The 22,827-nt window shown below is 41.3% G+C and overlaps 1 protein-coding gene across 1 annotated transcript; it reads left to right on the top strand.

Annotated features, from left to right (window-relative positions):
* The first annotated feature begins 963 nt into the window (after positions 1-963).
* On the top strand, positions 964-22,610 carry mtnr1ba (melatonin receptor type 1Ba). The gene is made up of 2 exons (XM_056265987.1): positions 964-1,783; positions 21,431-22,610. The coding sequence occupies exons 1-2, from the start codon at positions 1,585-1,587 to the stop codon at positions 22,327-22,329; spliced, it is 1,098 nt and encodes a 365-aa protein (XP_056121962.1). The 5' UTR covers positions 964-1,584; the 3' UTR covers positions 22,330-22,610.
* The last annotated feature ends 217 nt before the right edge of the window (positions 22,611-22,827 follow it).

The raw sequence follows: 22,827 nt of genomic DNA, 5'->3' as shown, positions 1-22,827 counted from the left end.
TTGATAGTTTATCATTTATAATACAAGGTATCATTTATTTTATATAAACCCTCCCCTAAATGGCATCACTAAACAAGCTGTGACTGATCATGTCATGGATAAGGGGGGGTGGGGGGGGGGGGGGGGCTTTAGCTCCCAGCATGCACTGATGTTTGAGTATAATATTGGAACAACAATTCTTCACGTGTATTTCCCTAATAATAATTATTAGACTACAGTAGCCTACACTCTTTTATTGTTCTCCTATTCTGTGATGTGTACTATTTGAGCATGGTGGACCTAGAACCAATTATTGGTGATAATAAGGGTCATAAATATGGTTCTCGTTGATGATTTGTTTTCCCCTTTTTTGGATCTTGACTTCACAGTCCGTTACAGTTCTTTAATTTTTTTTTATATTAAAGGGTATTATTATGTATTCATTTTATACGAGATTGATTAAAATATTTTATTTAAATAAATTATTGGTGTTTGGTAATCGTTGGTGACTTTAAAGTATCGTTCGGTAGAGAAAACGCTGAGCGAGCTGTTAATTCGTCCCCTTTATTTGTGACAGGACGCCCTCACGTGCACCTGCGCGCTCTCAGTACAAGTTGAGGCACACGCGGAGGCTCCCAGCGCGTGATGTGTGAACGGGGCGGCTGTAAACAGCGGTGGAGCGCGCTCACGGATTTTGTTTCTCAATGAGGAGACCGAAAGAGACCGGCCGCGCTGAGCGGGTCGAAGGCGACGTCTCTCCAGCTGCCGTTTAACTGGACTTATTCGAGAACTGGACCGGAAACTCCGATCTGCTCGCGTGCACCCGAGGGGTGCTGATTGAGTCGCCGAGGGAGTCCCTTTGAGGCGGGAAAACATGGAATTACTGTTCAGAAAGGTTAATTTTCTAAGTTGGATTCTTTAATTTAACGGCTCTCTTGCTCCTCAAACGCGAAGACCAGAGTTAGATGAAGATTTTTTTTTTAACGACACACACTGGTGTCAAAACCATACTGCACTTAATGGTTTCACACTCCTGAGGCGGGAATTCATCCGAAACGGGAGCCTCGCGCATCGGATTCCGTCGTCACCGAGTGAATTAATAAATAAATAAAGTCTGACTGACTGGACTTACAGACGAGCTGAAGAGTCCCACGTTTGACAGCTTTTTGGAGGCGTCTCAGCTCGATTCAATGCAAATACGCTGAAGGAGAAGAGGAGGGAAAGGAGTGAACCCACGCCAGCGTGATCCCTCAGTTATCAATGGCAAACACCGGAGCGCACGCGACTGGAGCGAGAAGCTCGAGACCATCTCGTGCGTCGCCGCGCTCTCGCCGCGAGTGAGTTTTAAAAGGCGCGCGGCGAGGGGGAGAGAGAGAGAGCACCGTGAAGTTGAAGATAATCGCCAGTCAAGACAATAGACGGGTGGAAAATTTGTTTCATGTGGCAGATTAGTGAGAAAACAGCACCCGTCACCGCGAGCTTCCCAAGGATTGCTGAGAATATGGTAATGTGTAGCCTAATTGTTGACGAAGGTGAAGATGACTGAAGCTTCGTGAGAAAGATACCGAGCGTGTTTTTGGTGAGAGAGGGTGAAGTTTATTCGACATGCCCGAGAATGTCTCGCTCGTCAGGAACCGGACGGAAGACGGGCAGGGTCGCGCTTGGGGTAGCGGAGCGGGCGCGCGGCCAGCATGGGTCGTCATGGTGCTGGCCGGTGTGCTGATCTTCACGAGCGTGGTGGATGTGCTCGGTAACGTGCTGGTGATCATCTCGGTGCTCAGAAATAGAAAACTGAGAAACGCGGGTGAGTGCGCGCGTTTAGTCCACATTAATTAACTGAAAGATGTTAACACAGGATGGGTTCTTGCAAAGGTAACGTAACGCTTTATCAAAGTTAAAATACAATGCAAGAAAAAAGAAAAGAAAAAAACGCGTCCCTTGTGAATGGCGCCTAGAAGTGGATGAGAATCATTCACTGGCTCATGGCAAGGAGTTATTAGGATAATACTCGTATGACTCATTTGCAGTATAAGAGGAGGGTCATTACTGTGAGCAGCTGTCTTGCCACGCTGATAAATTCAAGAATAAACCTAGCGCTTCATTCACAGGGTTACCAACCATTCACGTGCACTGTACATATGGCCTGAGCATGAATGACTGTCTCGTTCAAAAAAAAAAAAAAAAAAAAAAAAAATTAAGAGTAGTGATTTTCACCATCTGTCAAATAAAAACTGACTCGGCATTTGATTTAAATACTTTTGGGTCTTTAAATGTAAAACATTTTCTAAAATGTATAATCATTTTTAAACTGCCACAAACCCAATGTCTGTTAATTGTTTTTGTTTGATATTTTAGCTTTAAATGTCGGTTTTATAAATAGAATAACCCGCTGATTTGTTTCCCCATTTGCCCACCGATGCATTTAGTCAAGAAAAAACAATGTTTCACGGACATGAGTTTGACGTTACATAACTCACAGATATCAAAGACGGTCAGAGCCTGAGAATAACACTGTGCACTCAGGGCTGTCTGACAGTGATACTTTAACGGATGTTTGAGGAACATCATGTGAATGCGAGCCAGAGAGTGGTGGTATGCTTGTGAAGATGATACATGTATGTTTGGATATATATAATTGTATAATTCCAAGAAAATCTAAATCTCATTTGGTGTGAAATACAATTTGCATACACATATGTGTATCCGAGAATGAGCTCCGGTGTGAATTGCATGTCTGAAACAGCAATATCCCAGATTTAATTTACCTCCAATATGATTCTTGTTGTGTTGGCGTGAGAGAGAATGCAAAGCAATTACTGTTAATTCCACTCAGAAAAAGCCTTTTTTTTATTGGAGTCCCCCTTTCATTAAAACGAAGGACCATATGGTTTTAAATTATGGATCATCATTTGCCGTTTTTTTTTTTTTTCAGTATTACAATGTGGCAATGCTTCCCAGATTCAGGCTTCACATAGCCTTTAATGTCTTTGTGTAGTGAAATGTTAGAAACTTCAGAAAGCATGTTCATTCTCCAGATGAAAAAAAAGATCACAAACTGAGATGTGAGGGAAACTGAAGGGATAAGCAAAGGACAATGAAAGAAACTAAAAAAGCATGTCAGAGAGAGAAAAAGATAGTGAAATTACCAGGGTATTATTTTGTTCTCTTTATAATTTGCGATATCTGACCTCAGAATGCCAGAGTTCTCGTCTTCTGTTATTTCTGAAGGACAGATGGGGTTTTAAAATGCTTTTTTTTTTTCAGATTTCAGCTTTTCATTGCTCACTAGAGCAAATGAAAAACTGTCAATGGGAACAGGAAAAAGACAGAAAAAGTGAGAGTAGGTAAACAGATGTGAACTGCAATATCTCCAAACAGGCAGTCTCTCAAAGGATTCGACAGCGCTGTGTTATTAGGTCAGAGTTTGATATGTCAGCTGTGTTCTGTAATAGTCATCACTCATCAGTAATATTGAGTGTGTGAGAGTGAGAACAGACAGAGCGAGGAGCATGGGAAGAGACGGCTTTTCTGTGCATGTCATTGTGTCTTTGGAGATTTTTGACATTTTCTTATCTTGAAATGTGCAGGTGGCATCATCCCATCACTGTCTTAACAAAGCCACGGTAAACACGGCGGTGTGCCCGTTTACCAGCACAGCCCTGCACTCCAGCTCTCAAACAAAACATTGTTGTCTACAAAGGGATGAAGAGAGACCGAAATTACAGAAATCTTGCAGTCATTCCCCCCTTAAACACTCCCTTCCTCTCTTATTCTTTATCTCTATCATGCTTTCACTCCAGTCCTTTGCTGTTGAAGTTCATGTCTGTTGAGCTGGTGTTTATTTAGGCAATTAGATTTGGTTTTTGACCTCTCGTGTTATGGGCTTTTGCTTGTGTCTGGTTAGTGTGTGTTTGTGAGGACCTCAAGGTGACATTCAGTGTCTCATTAGCATAGAGTGATGGTGGTTTGCTGGTGCTCTATGTAGATACTCAAAGGACATGCGATTAATGTTGCGTGTGTCTGTCACCATTGACTACATCCTTCACTTTGACCTGTGATGATTAATTTGCAGGGTATAGCACAAGTATATGAGTGCTCAAATGATGGCACAGTTGTTGTTTTTTTGTTATTTTACATGCCCGACGTTGTGCTGTGTCCGGATCAACAGCAGGAGCAGGGTGTATTGATTAATACATCAGATGTGTTTAGTTTTCCTAAAGGTTCAATTTGCTTTGTAGTGCTGGTGGGAATGAAATCCTGCATAAGTGCCCTGGTTCCGGAAGTATTTTTTCCATTCATTTTTTTCCCCATAGGGATTCAGAAAAATTCTTTGTTAAAATCATCTACGAGGTGAATCACAACAGTACAAACCTTTGATTTGAATCAAAAACGTTTTTGAAAATCGGACAAAAAGACAAAGGGAAAACACTGTGTACTAAATGGATTTACTGAGGGAAAGAACTACAATTCCATGAAGCATTGCGAAGAGCATAATCGAATTAAACAGTGGAGAAATATAAAAAAGTTTATTTGACAAATGTTGATTGTTTATATAAAAACAAAGTATTTTAAGTTTATTGCAAAAAATGCATATATACACACATTTAAGTATTTTAAGAGCGTAGAGAGATCGAATCGATTATGCCATTCGCATTGCTTCATGGGAGTGGGCGGAGCTAACGAGATCTTTTGCCGCGCGTTGCTTTTTTTGACTCTCTGATTGGTGTACTTTTCTGTACATTCCTTGTGTTTTTCGCAAGGAATTACGCTGTTAAAGGTGCTGTATGTACGTTTTTTTTGACTGTACTAAAGCATAAAAATACCATAATACGTTTCAGATATTTAGGAAACATGCTAAGTTTTTCACATACTCATTTCTCTCAAAAACAATGCTACAGTTATTTTACTTTGAAATGTGCGTTTCGTCTCCTAATGTCTGTTTTTGTTTTGGACTGTGTGGTTCCGCCCACTGCCAATTTACCCAATAATGTTTCAACACCCCTGGTTGCCATTTGGCAGAAAAAACGCAGTGTACTGCAGCCATGGAAGCCAGCAAACAAACCAAGTCAGAGATCACAGATTGTACCCAACCAAAAAAGCCTCAGCATCCATCTAAAAATCTCTATGAATGGGAGCATATTAAAACCCTGATGATAAATCAACTCATCAACTTACTAGTGTGTTAAGTCTCCTAGCCTTCCATTGTCAATTGCGCTCACTCTGGTTGCGTGTCCTCAATCTGGCGACCCACGTAAGCATCGAGTTTGAGGAGGCGGGGGAATTAAATGTAACCATTTCAACCGCTTGCTGTCAATATTACATACTGCACCTTTAAACACAATTATTTTAAAAATAAGCTGAAATAATGCAGGCTGACAGCTTTAGCAGAAGCAATTACCAAGTACCAATTAACTACCAAGTAGCTCACAGTAGGTCTTTCTTTAAAGGTTAATAAGTTGTCATTCAAAAACAATTTCCCTGTGGAGAGATCGAATGGAGTTTTTACTTCCAGAACCCGACTGTTGCACTCGATTGGGTCTAGGGACACTGTATGCAAATGGCAGATGGATAGGACACGCCCATACTTCTGTCCAGCTGTGTTCAACTACGCCCTTGCATCTGTGTAATTACCGAGAGAGAAAAAAGGATGTGTTCATATATTTTTTCTCTAGAGAGTGAGGGTCATATTCCCTACAGTGCAGTAAAGGGCTTTTCAAATGATTTATGACAATGTTTCCTGATGCATCCAAATTTGAGGAGTGAAGCATTAAAGAGACGGGGGTTTTTTTTTCTGTGGAACACAAAATAAGCTATTATGGAGAAAAAAGTGGGTGTTTATTTTTCCATACAATGGACACAACACTGAATAGAAATGTGACATTCTGAGAAAAATCGTTCTGCGAGTCTTTTCTCTTCGCTGCAACCATTAAGGCTATTCTGTTCGAAGCTTAACAGGTGACCTCTTGTCACTTTTTTGCTGTGCACAGCAACGAGATTGTCATTTCTGTAAAAAGCGTGAGAGGTCAGAGTTTAAGAGCTGTACAAGTGATTGGTGCAAACTAAATCTGAAGCGTAGAGGTCGAGGTGTAAAAGTTATGGAACACAGGCTGCAGAGGTCAGGCAAAAACAGCATCGGTGTCAACGGAGACCGGCCACGTCAGCGGCGTGCAGTGAAACGTGATCCGTAGCTGACAATGAAAAACGTAGCGTTTTCTACATGCACGTGGGTGTGTGTGTGTGTGTGTGGCCGTTTGAAACAAGGCTCTTTGATCATCTTACAAAGCCACTCCTTTCTACACACACCCACTTTCACACACACTAAAATTTCCTCAGATACAGGGTTATTGGTGCCAAGTGAGATTACAAAGTCCCTGAGGACATTGCCTGCGGAGATGCCACTTTACACCTACGTTCATTTATCTTCAGTACACACACACCCGGTTAGATAGGCAAAATAGAGATGCTACCCTGGTAGATCCCATCATGTTTGTTGTCACCCTATAAAATAGTGATTGTGTTGGTGAAGTCCTCGTTAGTTTGGGGTCATTAGAGATTTAATTAACATTCATGTTGACTAAGCACTACCCTTCTTTGCCATCATTAATGGTTGTGTGTGTGAGCATTCTCTGTTATGCTGCTGTTTAATTAAAGGCTTTGTGTATGTTAATGTGTGAGCGAGAGAGACCCAGAGGAAACTTTTAATGCTCAGCGGTGGCTCAAAACACCTAATGATGTTCTCAGGTATGTCCCATTTAAATATCCACTTCCTCTCAGTATTTTCTGCATGATGCAAAATGAAATTGGCTGTTACTGTACCTTGGGAAATCTGATCACATTTTGAAACATTGTTGAGCTCTTTTTTGAAACTATTGGAAACATGAGAGGAGATGCAGGACAAACCATCGAAGCATTAGTGAACTGATGGGGGAAGACCATAGGTGCATCCGAATTCGCATACTTATGCACTTTTCTATGACGTTCTGTAGTATAAATAGTGCAAGAAGTTTGTTCATACTGAAATGATACCTGGATGATGCATTTAATTAACCAAAAAAAGCGAAGTGTGCAATGTTGGACACTTCATGCTCTCAACTGTCGCAGCTTTGATCACGTAGCGGAGGGGCTATCAGACTCCAATGTAAAAATGTTACAAAATAACCATATCAAACTCATACACTACATGGTTGAGTACAGCGTGTATAAGTGCATAGTTTATAAGTGCATAGTATAGTGTGTTATTTGAGACATAACTCATGTTACTGGGTATTCAGTTTTCTCGAATTCACATGTGTTGTTGTACTTGAGTCTGGTCTCAAGTCTGTCTTAACTTAGACTAGTCGAGACCAGCTCATTCAAGTCTGACGCCAGGCCGAATTTAAATGCTCCTAAAAATATGGTCTTGGACTTGAGTCAGAGTCCGGCCTTTTCAGACTCGACTCAACACTGAACCTGTTTAAATAATTTGCTTTCTTGCCCTTGCGAATCAGCTGCCCATTTTCCATTTCCACTGTTTATCATGTAGATTTTCACCTAAACCGAGAATCATTTTCCGTCACAATTTTTTGTTGACTGTACAAAGCATGTGAATAGCTAAAAATAGCAATTAGCCATTCTAACACCACATCATTCTGCACTGTATAGCTTTGGCACCACAGTGAGGAATTAATCCTACAGAAGTGCTCTCTAAAAACTTCAACTATGATGTTCTGTAACATTTTTACACTTAAAAATACTGAGTAAATTGTCAAGCAAATGAAATCAATTAAAAATATCTTGTGAATTGTGCAAACATAAGTACAAAAATTAAGTAGATTTAAGTAACTACATTTGGAACCATGATCAATAAAACAGTAGACCCAGCGAGTTAAGGTAACTCAAATATTTTAAAAATAAGAATAATTTAAACTTATTTCCTCTAAACCTTTGTAAAATACTCCACACAACCACTAATTTACATAATTCCCATTATTTTCGATGAGTACAGATCTTAATACAGCATATTTTATATAGTTTTAACATGAATACAAAATCGCCTACATTTGAACTCATTTAAAAAACATTTTAGGAGTAAAAATTCAACGATTCAAAGTAATTAAAGTTTAATCAACCAGTCTCTGTTATCCCGTTTTCACCTTTACGTTGTTGGCTCCCGTGCCGGAGCTGGAATCATGTTCGGCGGGGGAACTGCTAACTTTCAGACTTCCACCCTGCATTTCAGTTATAGCTGAAATATACTAGGACTGAATCCATAATCTGCCCATAAACAGTACACAGTTCTGAGAACATATTTTAGCATCCCATGCAAGTAATTATATTCAGCATCTTCAGCATTTCCATCACGCGAAAAGACAGATGTGACACTCGTTTAGGAGACTGTCCCTGTGTGTTGCTTTGCATAAAATAAAATGATTTACAACACATTAAGGATTTTATAGTTAAAAACAAAACATACACACATCTGTATTTCACAAAAGAAATACACCAATAAAAAATACTGGTTAATAATGGGTTTTTTTTTTTTACTTTTTTTATACAAGAGCTTGAATAGGATTTTATACTATAAAGAGCTTGTGACTAAACCTTGTAACTCCAGTGGATCCATAAACTGTAGACAAAACCTCGTACAGTAGATCCACCTGCCTCAATCGTGAATAAAGTGCTGCACGCAGGGCCTAAAACTAACTTTTTGCCACACCTGCTAATGGCCGATGAGGTAGGGTAGGCAATTTGTTTTATAAACACTTTTTGTTATACTGGTTGAAACTCATCACATCCTGATAGCTGTAACGAATCAGAAGGCTGAGGCAGATCCATATGCAACAACTTTAATAACTCAAAGACAGGCAATAAGAAACTCAGGAAATTCTTGGATAAGGATGTGCTGACAGCAGGGAGAAAACCAGGCTGGAAGACCTAAGCCGGTGGTGTGCGAACAGAACAACAGGGTCTGGCATAAAGGTCTGGGCAGGCGGCTAGACTCAGTATCCGGATCAGGCAGAGGGTCGAGAGGCAGACTGCAGACAATCAGAGACGGTTAGAATAGCAAGATCAGTAACAAGATTCACAGAAATGGCTCGGACATGCACACGTAGAGAGCCAATACTTCGCACAGGACGCTCAGTTAATGAGGCAGATAAAGGCTGAGAAATGAGTAATGATACAGAACAGGTGATGGGTAATCACAGCGCAAATGATGTATACTAATGGGAAAGTATGCAACACACTAGAACCTGAATTGAGGTCCCCTGTCCGAGACGATGTCTTCGGGCAAACCATAGAACCGGAATACCAGGTTACAGAGGTGTTCAGCAGTCTACAGGGCTGTAGGGAGCTTACTGAGGGGTATGAGGCGGCAGGCCTTGGAGAAGCGATCGATTACTGTAAGGATAGTGGTGTGTCCGTTAGATGGTGGCAGATCCGTAATAAAATCGATGGCAACATGAGACCAGAGATCAGTAAGAACGAGGAAAGGATGTGTGGAACCTTCCAGCCATTGCCTCCATTCTTCTAAGGCTACCTTCATGTTCATCTTGTTTTGCGGAGCAGCTCCAGGGCAGCTGGTACCAGGGGCAGTGGATAGCGAAACTTGACGGTACAATCATTGAGCGCTCTGTAATCAATACATGGTTGTAGTCCTCCATCTTTCTTCTGGACGAAAAAAAAAAACGGCGGATGCGGATGGACAAATGAAACCTTTGGCGAGCTCCTCCTCGATATATTTCTGCATGGCTTCAGTCTCGGGCTGGGACAGAGGGAAGACACGCCCCTTAGGTGGTGTGGCGTCAGGTAAGAAGTCAATGGCGCAATCATAAGAGCGATGAGGCGGTAGCTTAGTGGCTTTGGATTTGCTGAAGGCCTCCGCTAAGTCGTGGTACACAGAGGGCAGGCGATTCAACATGGTGTCATCAGTGGACTCTAGGATGCTCCTTAAATTAAGAGGTTGGACCGAGGACAGCCAGTTGGAAAAACAGTTCTTTCCCCAGCTGATGATCTGACCGGAGGTCCATTGCAGAAGTGGGTCATGCTTACGGAGCCAGGGCAACCCCAAAATCACTGGAGTGTGAGGAGCTTGAAGGATGTAGAACTGAATTAATTCGCTGTGTAGTAACCCGGTGCGCATGTGCATCTCCTGAGACAGATGAGTGACGTGGCCGGAGCCCAGCAGTCTACCATCAACAGCTTCGACAGAAAGGGGGGAAATGCATGGAATTAGAGTAATCCGGTGAAGTTTAGCGAATTCTTGCGACATAAAGTTCCCAGCAGAGCCAGAATTTGAATGGTGAGTTGAGCGAACTGATTGAAATTCCTTCCTTCATCGCGGCAAGCCAGCTCTGCCTGTAACTCATGGTTCAATCCACGTTGGAAAATCACCTTAAAGAGAATTATCCGTCTAGTTAGTCTGCACTGCGAGAGTACGAAATTCAAGTGCATACTCAGCGGCTGTGTTACGTCCTTGCGTAAGTTCCAGAAGAAGAACCTCCGCTCCCTTTCCCTCTTTGGAGTGTTCGAAGACGGCGCGAAATTCCTGAAGAAACTCGTCATATGAGCGGAATGCAGAGCCATCCGTTCTCCATACGGCTGTAATCCAGTCCAGAGCGCGGCCAGTCAGCAGGGAGGAGACAAAGGAGATCTTGATGGCGTCCGAAGTATGCGGTGAAGGCTGTTGGCTCAGAAACATAGAACACTGAAGGATGAATCCCTTGCATTTACCTGGATTGCCGTCAAACTTCTCCGGCAACGTGAGTCGCGGGCTCGCGGCTGTAAGTTAAGCCATGGGCGCTGAAGACTGAGAAATTGAACCAGACGAAGCATCCGAGGAAGGGGTTCGTAGAGCTTGCATAGCCCTTACCAGTTCCTCCGTTACAGTTGTTAGACGTGAAAGCTGGTGGTGATGAGTAGCCAGTTGCGAGGCTTGTGCGTTGAACGCTGCAGATAATGCCGTCATAGTTGCTGGATCAATTTGCGGCGAAGTTTTCTGTAACGAATCAGAAGGCTGAGGCAGATCCATATGCAACAACTTTTATAACTCAAAGACAGGCAATAAGAAACTCTTGGATAAGGATGTGCTGACAGCAGGGAGGAAACCAGGCTGGAAGACCTAAGCCGGTGGTGTGCGAACAGAACAACAGGGTCTGGCATAAAGGTCTGGGCAGGCGGCTAAACTCAGTATCCGGATCAGGCAGAGGGTCGAGAGGCAGGCTGCAGACAATCAGAGACGGTTAGAATAGCAAGGATCACTAACAAGGTAGACGAGATTCACAGAAATGGCTCGGACATGCACACGTAGAGAGGCAATACTTTGCAAAGGACGCTCAGTTAATGAGGCAGATAAAGGCTGAGAAATGAGTAATGATACAGAACAGGTGACGGGTAATCACAGCGCAAATGATGCATACTAATGGGAAAGTATGCAACACATTAGAACTCCGGAGAGGGCGCTCGTGGTTGAGAGATGGTGGAATCAGGGAGACTGGACGCCGTAACAGATAGCAATCAATTATAAAAGTGGTCTAAATATTCAAATATGTACATATATCTTCTGTGGAAGTCTCAGGGCCAAAAAATGTTCGTCCAATCATTGCATTCGGTCCAAATGCAATGATAGGATGTCCTACCTGCCTGTCAACATATGTATGCAGCTGCTCACGCAGACATCACACGTCATCACCCCGTTCTGTAAGGCTATGCAGAGTTGTAGACAGACAGTCACAGAGCGCCACAAACAAACAGCAGCCAACTTTTACAGTTCCTCCTGAACTAAAATCTTGAGCGTATGCTGCGGTCACACTATGTGGTAACCGTAATTACGAGATCGCAAACTGTTCTACTCGGAGCTATTCACGTCCTCAGACTCGGATAGTGTGTTTCTATGGCAACACTATCAACACTGAAATGAGGTGAAAATCAGGTGGCACAAGTAAGATTGGTAAGAGCTCCTAAGTTGTTTACCTTTATTATTATTGTGATTGTCATGAAGTTTGAGACATGACATAATTTACGCTGTCTCTTGTTTCATGACGCTTTGCAGATTTTGCTGTGTGCGTTCATGTGTTTCGAGAAAGGCGTGGTTTTGGAGACGTTCTGAAAGGAGGGTGGGATCTCATGCTTTCATAGCTAGCTTGCTATTGCTAGCCTCTCTGAAATTGCCTACCCTACCTCTAAAAAAAATGTATAAATATTTTTTTACCAGCCATGAAACAGATAAATCATTATTAAGTTACAAAAGTTATTCAGTTTAAAGCAGTAAGGGATTTTTCTTTGTCTTTTGTTGTTTGATTTACATTAGAAACATAGACAGCAGCAGGAATATTTGGCTGCTGTCACTTTAAGAGCTGATGCACAGATCTAGTATAGTGATACACATGCATTTTCTTCCTCAACTGTTTACATTCACGTAAGACATATCTGACTATGTTTACTGCTACGTCGATACTAACATATGGGGTCTCACTTGGGAGCCCAATCACCTTTGGGTTGTAAGAACACGGGCCAATTAAGATTGGTGAGTGAGATTTGCATGACAAGCCACTCCCCCAGACATACAGATATATAAGCTGGCTGGCAACTCACTCATTCAGATTTTTGCTTCAGAGCCAGTGTTGCCAGACATACAATAATTATCATATTTGTTCGATAATTTTGACCTCTGTACAATGTATGATCAATAATGAAAAAAATCCCATAATGTCTGATAATTTCTGAATTTTTTGACACTTCAAATGATGGTCCTTGTAATCATAGGGCTTCTATACTCTTGATCTAGCTGTGGATCCTATGTCTACCGTCATGATTGTGAGGAGAACGTGACCGTGGTGTTACCTTGTTTCCTTAAAAGAGCAAAACACGGGGGATGTTGCCTCTTTATCAAGATGGCATTCCACCAGTGTGTTTCTGGATGCAGTCGTTTCCTGGCCCTGCCTCACAGCCACGATCACTGCTATATGTGCCTGGGCTGTCAACATGCTGAGGCAGCTTTCGTTGATGGTTCATGTTCTCACTGTGAGGACATGACCATTGAGATGTTAAGATCTAGACCTTGAAAAAGGTGGAGTCCTCTCTATTATTCCCCGTTCTCACTGCAGAGAGCCTCTTCGGTTAATAAGCAGGCTGATCTGAGAATTGTAGTGGGAGCTCTTCCACCGGGCCTGTCCCAATGGGCCTGCCACTCCTCACACGCATCGCAAGCTATCGATTGGTACCTTTCTTACCGGAGGAGCATGAGGAGGTCTCGAAGTCGTGAAAGACACCTTTTACTTTACTCTTTACTTCACAAGCTCCCGTTCAAGATGCTAATGCAGAAATGCATCCTCACCTCCTACGGGCATACCAGTATAAGGTCCTCCCCTTTGGGCTGTCCCTGTCTCCCCGCGTCTTCGCGAAGGTCGCAGAGGGTGCAGCAATACTGCTAGCTCTGCGCCAGTTTCGACCATTGCTGCAGAATAAGTACATATTGATCTGGATGGACAACACTGTGACAGTGGCATACATCAACCACAAGGGTGGCTTACGCCATTGCTTTGGCGTACCAAACTCAAAGCATGCCATGCGCCTTCGGAGAGTGCTTTTATTCCAATGTAAACATTCATTAACACACACATCAGTTGTGTGCTCAAGCATGTTCGATTGATGTGAGGGAACCATGGTTCATTCTCGTGTGTTACGCAGCATGAATTAGGTTCGTTCTCGTGTATTACTTAGCACGTTTGAGCTTCCGCAAGAACCAATGTTGTTCATTCTTGTGTTACGTAGCACTTTTGACCTTCAGCTAGAACAAATGAGGTTAATTCTCGTGTGTCACGCAGCACGTTTGAGCTTACCAAGAGCTAATGAGGTTCATTCTCATGTTACGCAGCACGTTTGAGCTTACCAAGAACCAATGAGGTTCATTATTGTGTTACACAGCACATTTGGGTTTCCACAAGAACCAATAAGGTTTATTCTCGTGTGTTATGCAGCACGTTTGAGTTTCTGCAAGAACCAATGAGGTTCATTCTCATGTGTTACGCAGAACGTTTGAGCTATTGTTTATATTCGCTGATCAATGTTTATATGTGGATTTTTTGGGTGGATTATCCCTTTAAAGTCCCCCTGTAGTCAATAATTTTAACCTTTTAATTAAATTAAAGCTTGAATTAAATCTGTTCATTATAAAAAGTGATCATGTCTCTTCAGAAAATGTGGACTAAACCGCTCAGTTCATATAGATTAGTTTTATGATCTCTTCATGAAGTTTTTGAAGCATCAACCTGGTAGTTGTGTAGTCTGTCAATGGAGGGACAGAAATCTCTCAGATTTCTTTAAAAATACTTTTAAAATGCTTAGTGATGATGACGCTGTAGTCTTGCGAACATTGTGTTGGTCGTTTATAGCCTGCGTTTAGCTTTTGACTTCTGCCGATTGTAATTACGCTTTAAAATTCATAAAAGTTGTGTTCATTTGTGAAGATCATCACTTATCACAGATTACCCTATTGGGCTTTTGTCGACTGAACCATTTTTTGTCAAATGGTGATGTCATGCCAGGGTTGGCCTACAAAAATATGTCATCACTGCACCACTCACACTATTACCCCCTTTACTCCTGGCATAATAAACAGTTGAAATGTTATGTCCTGCTCTACATTTATCATCAGTAAAATATTTGTAAAGCTTGGAAATTTTTAATGTGACGTTATCACACGAGCTTATGTTGCAGCTTTAGTTGTATTTCTGGGCCTTTTGCTTTTTCATTTTGTTCTGATCTCGCAATGTAAAAAAAACACAACAGGCAGTGCAGATCTGGTCATCCAATTTAATTTAAAGAAAATCCAACGATTTTTTTCACTGGAATACACTTTGAATCTCTCTCTGTTTCATGGGGTGCTTTAAAAATTTATTTTCTCCCCCTTGTCTTCACTTCTTATCCCTGTTAGCATTCTTTACTGGAGATGTTTCTAAAGTAGGGAAACGCAGTAGACCAGACACCAGATGTCTCTCAAATGACAGAAAGCAATTCACATTACATTCATGCATTTGGCATACACTTTTATCCAAAGCAACTTAGCTTTGAATATATACATTTTAACAGTTCGTGCATTCCCTGTAAAATGAATTTTGAAAGTATTCTATGAAATGTAATGGTTTCGGTTGACACAACATTGGATGAAGTGGTGCAATAATTGAAAAGCATGTAAATGCTTGGTGACCAATGTGCGTTTGAGTGTGTGAAGGCAGCAGTTCACACATTCATCTGTTTAGCTAACAAACTTTATATTGTTCCAAATGTCAAAGCCCAAAATCTCACAGGAAGCATCTGTATAGCTGGCACAATATTCATCTCCCGAAAACTTATTCCGCACAGCCTCGTCCTCACAACAGCATGTGGCAGGTTCACAGAAGTAATGAGCACAAGTGTGTGTGTGTGTGATTGTTTGATGTTCTACTAATGCCGATTTTTATTTGTTTCTTTGCTTAGGCATCTGTCGAGCTAAACTCTGTTTTCAGGTTCAAGAACATTCATTCTGGCCTAGCTTCCAGACAAGAGATTAGTCCAAATTATTCTCTCAGAATTTCGACATACCAATTAAAACTTATTCAAGTCCAGCTGCTTTCTTCCTCTTGCCTCTTAATCTTCTTGTGAGAAAGGACGAAAGAGATCGAAGGCGAATTGAGTTGTAATAAGTGAGAGGAAAAAAGATGGATTGGAAATCAGATACGCTGAGAGATATTGGCACAGGGCGGGAGAAAGATAGCAGACATTGACGGATCCAGATGAGGACAGCAAAATGAAGAAGAGGAGAGTGATAGATATAAGAGGAAATGGGCAGCTTGAAAGTTGATGTCAATTTGCATGGACCGTAAATCATTCTTTTTTATTTGATTGCTGGTGACATAAGAGACAGTGACCATTTGTGATGCAATGTGGCCGTGTCCTGTGATGCAACAGTTAATAAAGGTTAAATGAGCAGCAACAGAATGTGTGAGAAACTGTTGCTGTTCTAAAAATGTTTGATTCATGCATTGATAGTCATTCATCTTGTTCAAGATATAATGCACTGCTGCAATATCTATACCAGCGTATTATAGCAAGAGGAATGGCTACTAGCGACCTGGCGACCTCCATCGATAAAATCAGTGTGAATGGAGCATAAGTCATTTTGATGAGGTATGATATGGAATATAAACCTAAAATGATTACTTTCTATATGGACTCTTTTTCCCAAATGCATTCGATCGATATGCACTGAATCTATGTATCCATTACAAAACCTATTTGAGATCTGTAACACATTGGTTAAGGCATACAATTGTGTGTGTGTGTGTGTGTGTGTGTGTGTGTGTGTGTGTGTGTGTGTGTGTGTGTGTGTGTGTGTGTGTGTGTGTGTGTGTGTGTGTGTGTGTGTGTGTGTGTGTGTGTGTGTGTGTGTGTGTGTGTGTGTGTGTGTGTGTGTATAGAGTACTGTGTTGAACTATATCTGAACTCCATCTGTGCTGTAGTGTAATACAACTTGATCTGAACAGTTTCCACTTCCAACAAACCATCACCCAACACATTAATGCAAGAGACTGACTGGCAAACCAAGCAAACATGCACCGATTCAGTATACTGTAGAGGAGAACTTGGTGTCACAGACACCACACTTAATCTAATGGATTTTGTCTGAACCTCACTGTTAAAATACTAGTGCACCTGAGCCTGTCCTACACACTCACAGACACACACACACACACACACACACACACACACAAATGCTCCTACACTCCCAGACACGCAATATGTCAACTACAGATCAGGTGCTGTTGTCAAGTTTCCTTTCTTGCTTGACCTTCTTTTTGTTTGTGTGTTTCTACACAAGAAACTTTTGTAAAAATGTGTACAAAAATACACATACATTTTTTGGTAGCACTTTATTTTACAGTCCTGTTCCCCATGTATGTACATACTATGTACTTATTATAGTTACTTTCTTAGGCAAGTACATGTAGGTGCACATACTCTAAAATAAAGTGCAACCAATTTTATTTTCTAGTGGCAGATAAATGCTGCTGCAGTGTCATAATTTAATGGATCTGAAGAACCTCATGAGTCTGTATTGGAATTAACAAAAAAAAAAATATACAAAAAAATTGCAATTTGTTGTCCAAAAGCAGTGACATGTTTCTTGTAAGGCTGTGTCCTAACCAGATGTGATGTGTGATACAGTGTCAAGCATCATCTCTTCCATAAGAAATCATTATTCTGACCATGTGTCATCACACTGAGAAGCCCTGCCCACAGTTAACTCTCATTGGTTTAAAATCCTGGTCCATACAGCTGCATATAAACAGCATTTCTCTTTCAGCGGGGAGAGACAAATTGCGTGACAGTGGAAACTTGTTGCATAGGCAGTGGTGGAATGTAACGAAGTACAAATACTTCGTTACTTTACATAAGTACATTTTTCACGTATCAGTACTTTACTTAAGTAGAATCAATAGTGCATACTTTTTACTTTTACTTCGTTACATTTTGCAGCAATTATTATACTTTCTACTCCATTACATTTCTACAACGTTCTGTTACATTTTCGTTAAATTTTCTGATCAGTTTTCCCCTGTCAAAACGTCATCCTGACCGTCCGTTCATCGCACGTTTCTGTCTCACCAGTGAAGTTTGGTTGCCATAGATATATCAACCCGGTATAGCACGCAGTGTGTTTATCGTGCAATTTATACGCGAAAATTAGTTTTTACATGCATAGGACACGCATTGGTTTAGTAGTGATGTGGGGGTGAGTGTGTATTATACGTTTGGTTAGTATGGCAAGCCAAGAGGTTCAGAATTACGCCATAAATGAATCGCGTTTACAGCCAAACGCCGTCATATACGTCGTTTTAACATATGTGTGTTTATATATATATATATATATATATATATATATATATATTACACCGTATATAGTAAGGGTATATAGTAAGCTTGATGTGTATATTGCCTAATTGCAAGCTTGTTCAGAAATGGTGACAAAAACTTAAAATATAACTGCTTTTCCATCATATTGAACATCATTATATGAGTATTAGGTTGAATGAGTTAGAATTAACTGTTTTATTAATCATTAGAATATAGACATTAAGAGAATAAATTGTTATGCAAGTACTTTTACTTTTAATACTTAAAGTACATTTAAAATCAGGTACTTTTTACTTTTTACTTAAGTAGGGTTGTCAATGTGGTACTTCTACTTTTACTAAAGTAAATATGTCTCTGGTTATTTGTACTTTTACTTAAGTACTGAGATTCAGTACTTCCTCCACCACTGTGCATAGGACACGGTGTAAATGTATATATTTAAAAACAAAAAAACATGTTTTGTCATAATTGCAAGGTGGGACTACTAGGGGATTCTAATAATACAGATCCATGGCTTTACTGGGAAATATGAAACAGGAAAATATTTAAAGTCCCCCTGTGGTGAAAATCAAGCTTTTAATGTTGTTTTAAAGTTTCTTGCTTCTGATGATCACAAAGGAAGATATTTTGAAGAACGATTGGAACTTTGGCACCATTGACTTCCTGTCACAAGAACGGGGCGGAAGCAAGTGCAAGTTAACTCTTTATTTATGGTCAGAAGACACAATGACAAACACAAGGAATCTCAGCAGATGGTGGCACAGGGACTCAGTGGTCAGCGTGCAGGTGAGGGTGAATCCAGTGCAGGTGAAACTCCAGACGAGACAGGACACGAAGACACCGAACAGGAACTCAAACTGGAACAGACTGCAACAGGGACACGAAGCACGACACAGAGGACACCAAACCAACGATCTGACAAAGAGAGGAGATTGTGATGAGTCTTTATAGTGAGGTGAATTGGCAGCAGCTGGCGCTGATAATGAGATCAGCCGGTGACTGATCAGCTGAACGAGCGGTAACGCCCACTCACACGCGCTCATACTCACAGAACAACAATAACACGAGACATGAAGGAAACAGCGAATTCATGAATCGTGACACTTCCAATGTATTTTTTTTTTCTACTATGGAAGTCAATGGTGCCAAACAACTGTTTGGTTCCAATCATTCTTCAAAATATCTACCTTTGTGTTCAGCATAAGAAAGAAACTCATACAGGTTTGCAACAACTTGAGGGTGAGTAAATGATGACAGATTTTTCATTTTTGGGTGGAGTATCCCTTTAAAGTCCCCCTGTAGTCAATAATTTTAACCTTTTAAAACTCATCTTTGATCACCAAAATTACATATTTAAAATTAGTTTCCTGTGAAAAAAAATATGCTCCATGCCTTAAAATAGCTTGAATGTAACTCTACACCTTTGCCTCATTTCTTACGCGGTTCTGTGAATATGCAAATTAGCCCCGCCTCCACTCACTCACACCAGCTCAGAGATTCAATCGGCCAACTTACTGAGGAAAACGATGCACAATGGTATCGCTCTTGACGTCGGACACATAACGGTAATTAATATGATTAGCCTTTTGCTTGACTATGTTATCAAACAGCTAATAATGTGTTGCTAATGTTACACAAACCATGTTCCCGTTCTCCATCTCAGAGTCAGACCGCTGCCTCAGTATTCTTAGAAACACTTTGGAAAAACTCAGAAAGTCAGTGGAGAAAGGTGTACAGTATATAGTTCATCATAAAATCGTAACGTATCATACACAGAAATATACCGGGATAGCCTGGCATCTCTTGAGACTTCACTGCTTCAGAGCGGTCATAGTTAATGATATGCTAAAGCCCGCCGGCACGTTGATGTGATTGGTTACAAGGTACAGTTTGTGACATCAGAAACACAATTTTAAGCCGCATTTTTGAGACTGTCGTTAGATCACTGCAGTTTTAAAGAGAAAATACCCAGAAACAATATTAAAAACTTTTTTAACCACAGGACTTTAAAGGGATAGTTCACCCAAAAAGGAAAATTAGCCCATGATTTACTCACCCTCAAGCCATCCTAGGTGTATATGACATTGTTCTTTCAGACGAATACAATCGGAGTTATATTAATAAATGTCCTGGCTCTTCCAAGCTTTATAATGGCATTGAATGGCCGTTTCTGTTTTGAAGTCGATAAAAGTGCATCCATTCATGATAAAAGTTCTCCACTCGTCTCTGGGGGGTTAATACAGGCCTTCTGAAGCAAAGCGATGCGTTCGTGTAAGAACAATATCCAAATTTAAAACTTTAGCGACTAAAATAACTGGCTTCCGGCAGACGGCTTGAATTTTTTTAAAGCTGCCGTCGGCAACATTTTTTTGATCATATTCAGTGAAATCGACACTATAATCCGACAGAACAACATAAATAAAGTGGTTTTAGAAAAAACCCGAGCTTCTAACTCCACCTGGAGCGTGTTATTTGTTTTGCAAAAATCCACAGCTCCCGGTTCATCATGTCCAATCAGCGCAGGGGGGTGTGAGATCTGACTGTCAATCACAGATCGGGTACACGCCACCCTCGCGTCCGTTACAATCACACATGCACACGCCGGAAGTTCGCGCAGTAACGAAGAGTGATGGCGGAAAATCAAGTAAGCTCATTTAGAGTATAAATGACATTAGCAATTGCAATCTATCGTAGATTAGCCAGGACAGCATACCTCCAAATACTCCATGGTGTTGATGGATGCTGATGAGACGGGCGCGTTCACTAAAAATCTGGTGCACACGCACTGACGAGCATGAACTCGGTGGGAGGGTATCCGTTGATAGTGGGGGTGGGGCATGAGAGTTGTAAACATTCAAAATGTTCCTAAATCCACTCAATCTGCCAGACTTGCCGACTGCAGCTTTAAGGAAAAAAAGTTAAAGTTTTGGTAAATATTTTGCTAAAAGATTTAGATTTTAAAAAAAGAAACTTTAAAAGTCATTTTATTTATCATGGTTTCCACAAAATATTAAGCAGCACTGTTTTTAACAGTGAAAAGTTTCTTGTGCAGTATATTAGAATGATTTCTAAAGAATCATGTGACACTAAAGACTGGAATAATGATGCTGAGAATTCAGCTTTGAATAAACTACAGAAAACAGTTATTAGGGGCCCGAGGACCAATGGTGTGAGGACCCTATTGGAATTGCTCTGTTTATTTCCAATTGTATTGATATTTCACTATATTACTTTTTTTTTTACTGTATTTTCAAATAAATGCAGACTTGGTGACATAAGGACTCCTTTCAAAAACATTTTAAAAATCTTACCGACCCCAAACTTTCGAAAGATAGTGTAGTTAACTGACTAGGCGCGTTTCCTAAATTGCTGGTTTGCATATGACATCACGGTCAAGTCAGTGAAGATAGAGCTATAAAAAATGTCAAATTTCCCACTTGTAATTTGGAGTTCAGTAAAGATTTAGAAACTATAGCAATCCTGACATGATGTGAACGTAGCAAAAAATAATTGACTTTGCTCTAATGCCACAACATGAGGCCTTGCATTTGAATTCCTTCTCTTTGTGTGTGTCCTGTAGGTAATGCGTTTGTAGTGAGTCTGGCTTTCGCCGACCTTCTGGTGGTTTGCTACCCCTACCCTCTGGTCTTGCACGCCATGCTGCACGCAGACTGGTTGCCGGGGGAGATGGAGTGTAAGGTCAGCGGCTTCCTGATGGGAGCGAGCGTCATCGGCTCCATCTTCAACATCACCGCCATCGCCATCAACCGCTACTGTTTCATCTGTCAGACAAACACCTACGAGAAAATCTACGGCCGTGCCGGAACCCTGGCGCTACTGGTGTTGGTCTGGGTACTCACCGCCCTTGCCATTCTTCCAAACCTGGCGCTGGGGTCGTTGACGTACGACCCCCGCGTATATTCATGCACTTTTAGTCAGACGACAAGCGCGGGATACACCATCGCTGTGGTGACCGTGCATTTCCTGCTTCCTATCGCAGTAGTTACGTTCTGTTATCTGAGGATTTGGGTGCTGGTGCTCCGTGTGAGGAGGCGGGTCACAACCGACGTCAGGCCACGCCTCCGTCCGAATGAATTGCGCCACTTCTTGACCATGTTCGTCGTCTTCGTGCTGTTTGCCGTCTGCTGGGCGCCGCTGAATTTGATTGGCCTGGCTGTAGCGATGGACCCGCCCAATGTTGCGCCCTTGGTCCCTGATTGGCTGTTTGTGGTTAGTTATTTCATGGCTTACTTTAACTCCTGCCTGAACGCCGTAGTGTACGGGCTGCTCAATCAGAACTTCCGCAGAGAATACCGCAGAATACTTCTGTCGCTTTGTAAGCCACGCCTCTTCCTGCAGGAGACATCAAAGGGCGGGACTGAGCGCAGCAACAAACATTCGCCTGGCAACAACAACAACGACGATCAGCCCAAAGAGAACACAGTACAATTCACCCACAATCCAACTGTTCACAAATAGATATCAAAGAGAGAATGCTGCAAAAAGGTTTTAAATGGCACCCACAAATGTTTTTAAAATAACGTTTTTATGTCTCACTTTAGATATCACCATCTGCAAAAAAACCAAAAACCTATTGTTGAATAACCATAAAATTTAAATAATCCTCGGTATTACAAGAATTAATTGCATCTCACATGTATTGCAATCACATTGAATTAATGCATGCTAATGATTGAGAACAGTGCAATAAGTCATTACCAGACAAAAGGTGCAAGCAAGCTCGACAATGACAAAGACTGCAGGATATTTTTGTGCCCTTCAAACATGCGCCCCTTGAAAATAACTTATTTTTCTCCAACCGTCCATAAACACTCGCCAAACAGAGGACTCGCTCAGTTTCACAAGTGCTTCCCTAATGAAATAACAGCATTAAAGAAACGCTCCCCAGATGCTCACACATATGTGACCGCTCAGCACCTTGGCATACGGTTTCCCAGTGCTCCAATAGCGTTAGCA

Source organism: Rhinichthys klamathensis, unplaced genomic scaffold (genome assembly GCF_029890125.1).
Source record: "Rhinichthys klamathensis goyatoka isolate OS25496 unplaced genomic scaffold, OSU_Roscu_1.1 h1tg000243l_1, whole genome shotgun sequence".
NCBI lineage: Eukaryota > Metazoa > Chordata > Actinopteri > Cypriniformes > Leuciscidae > Rhinichthys > Rhinichthys klamathensis.
This window is presented reverse-complemented; position numbering and strand designations above follow the sequence as displayed.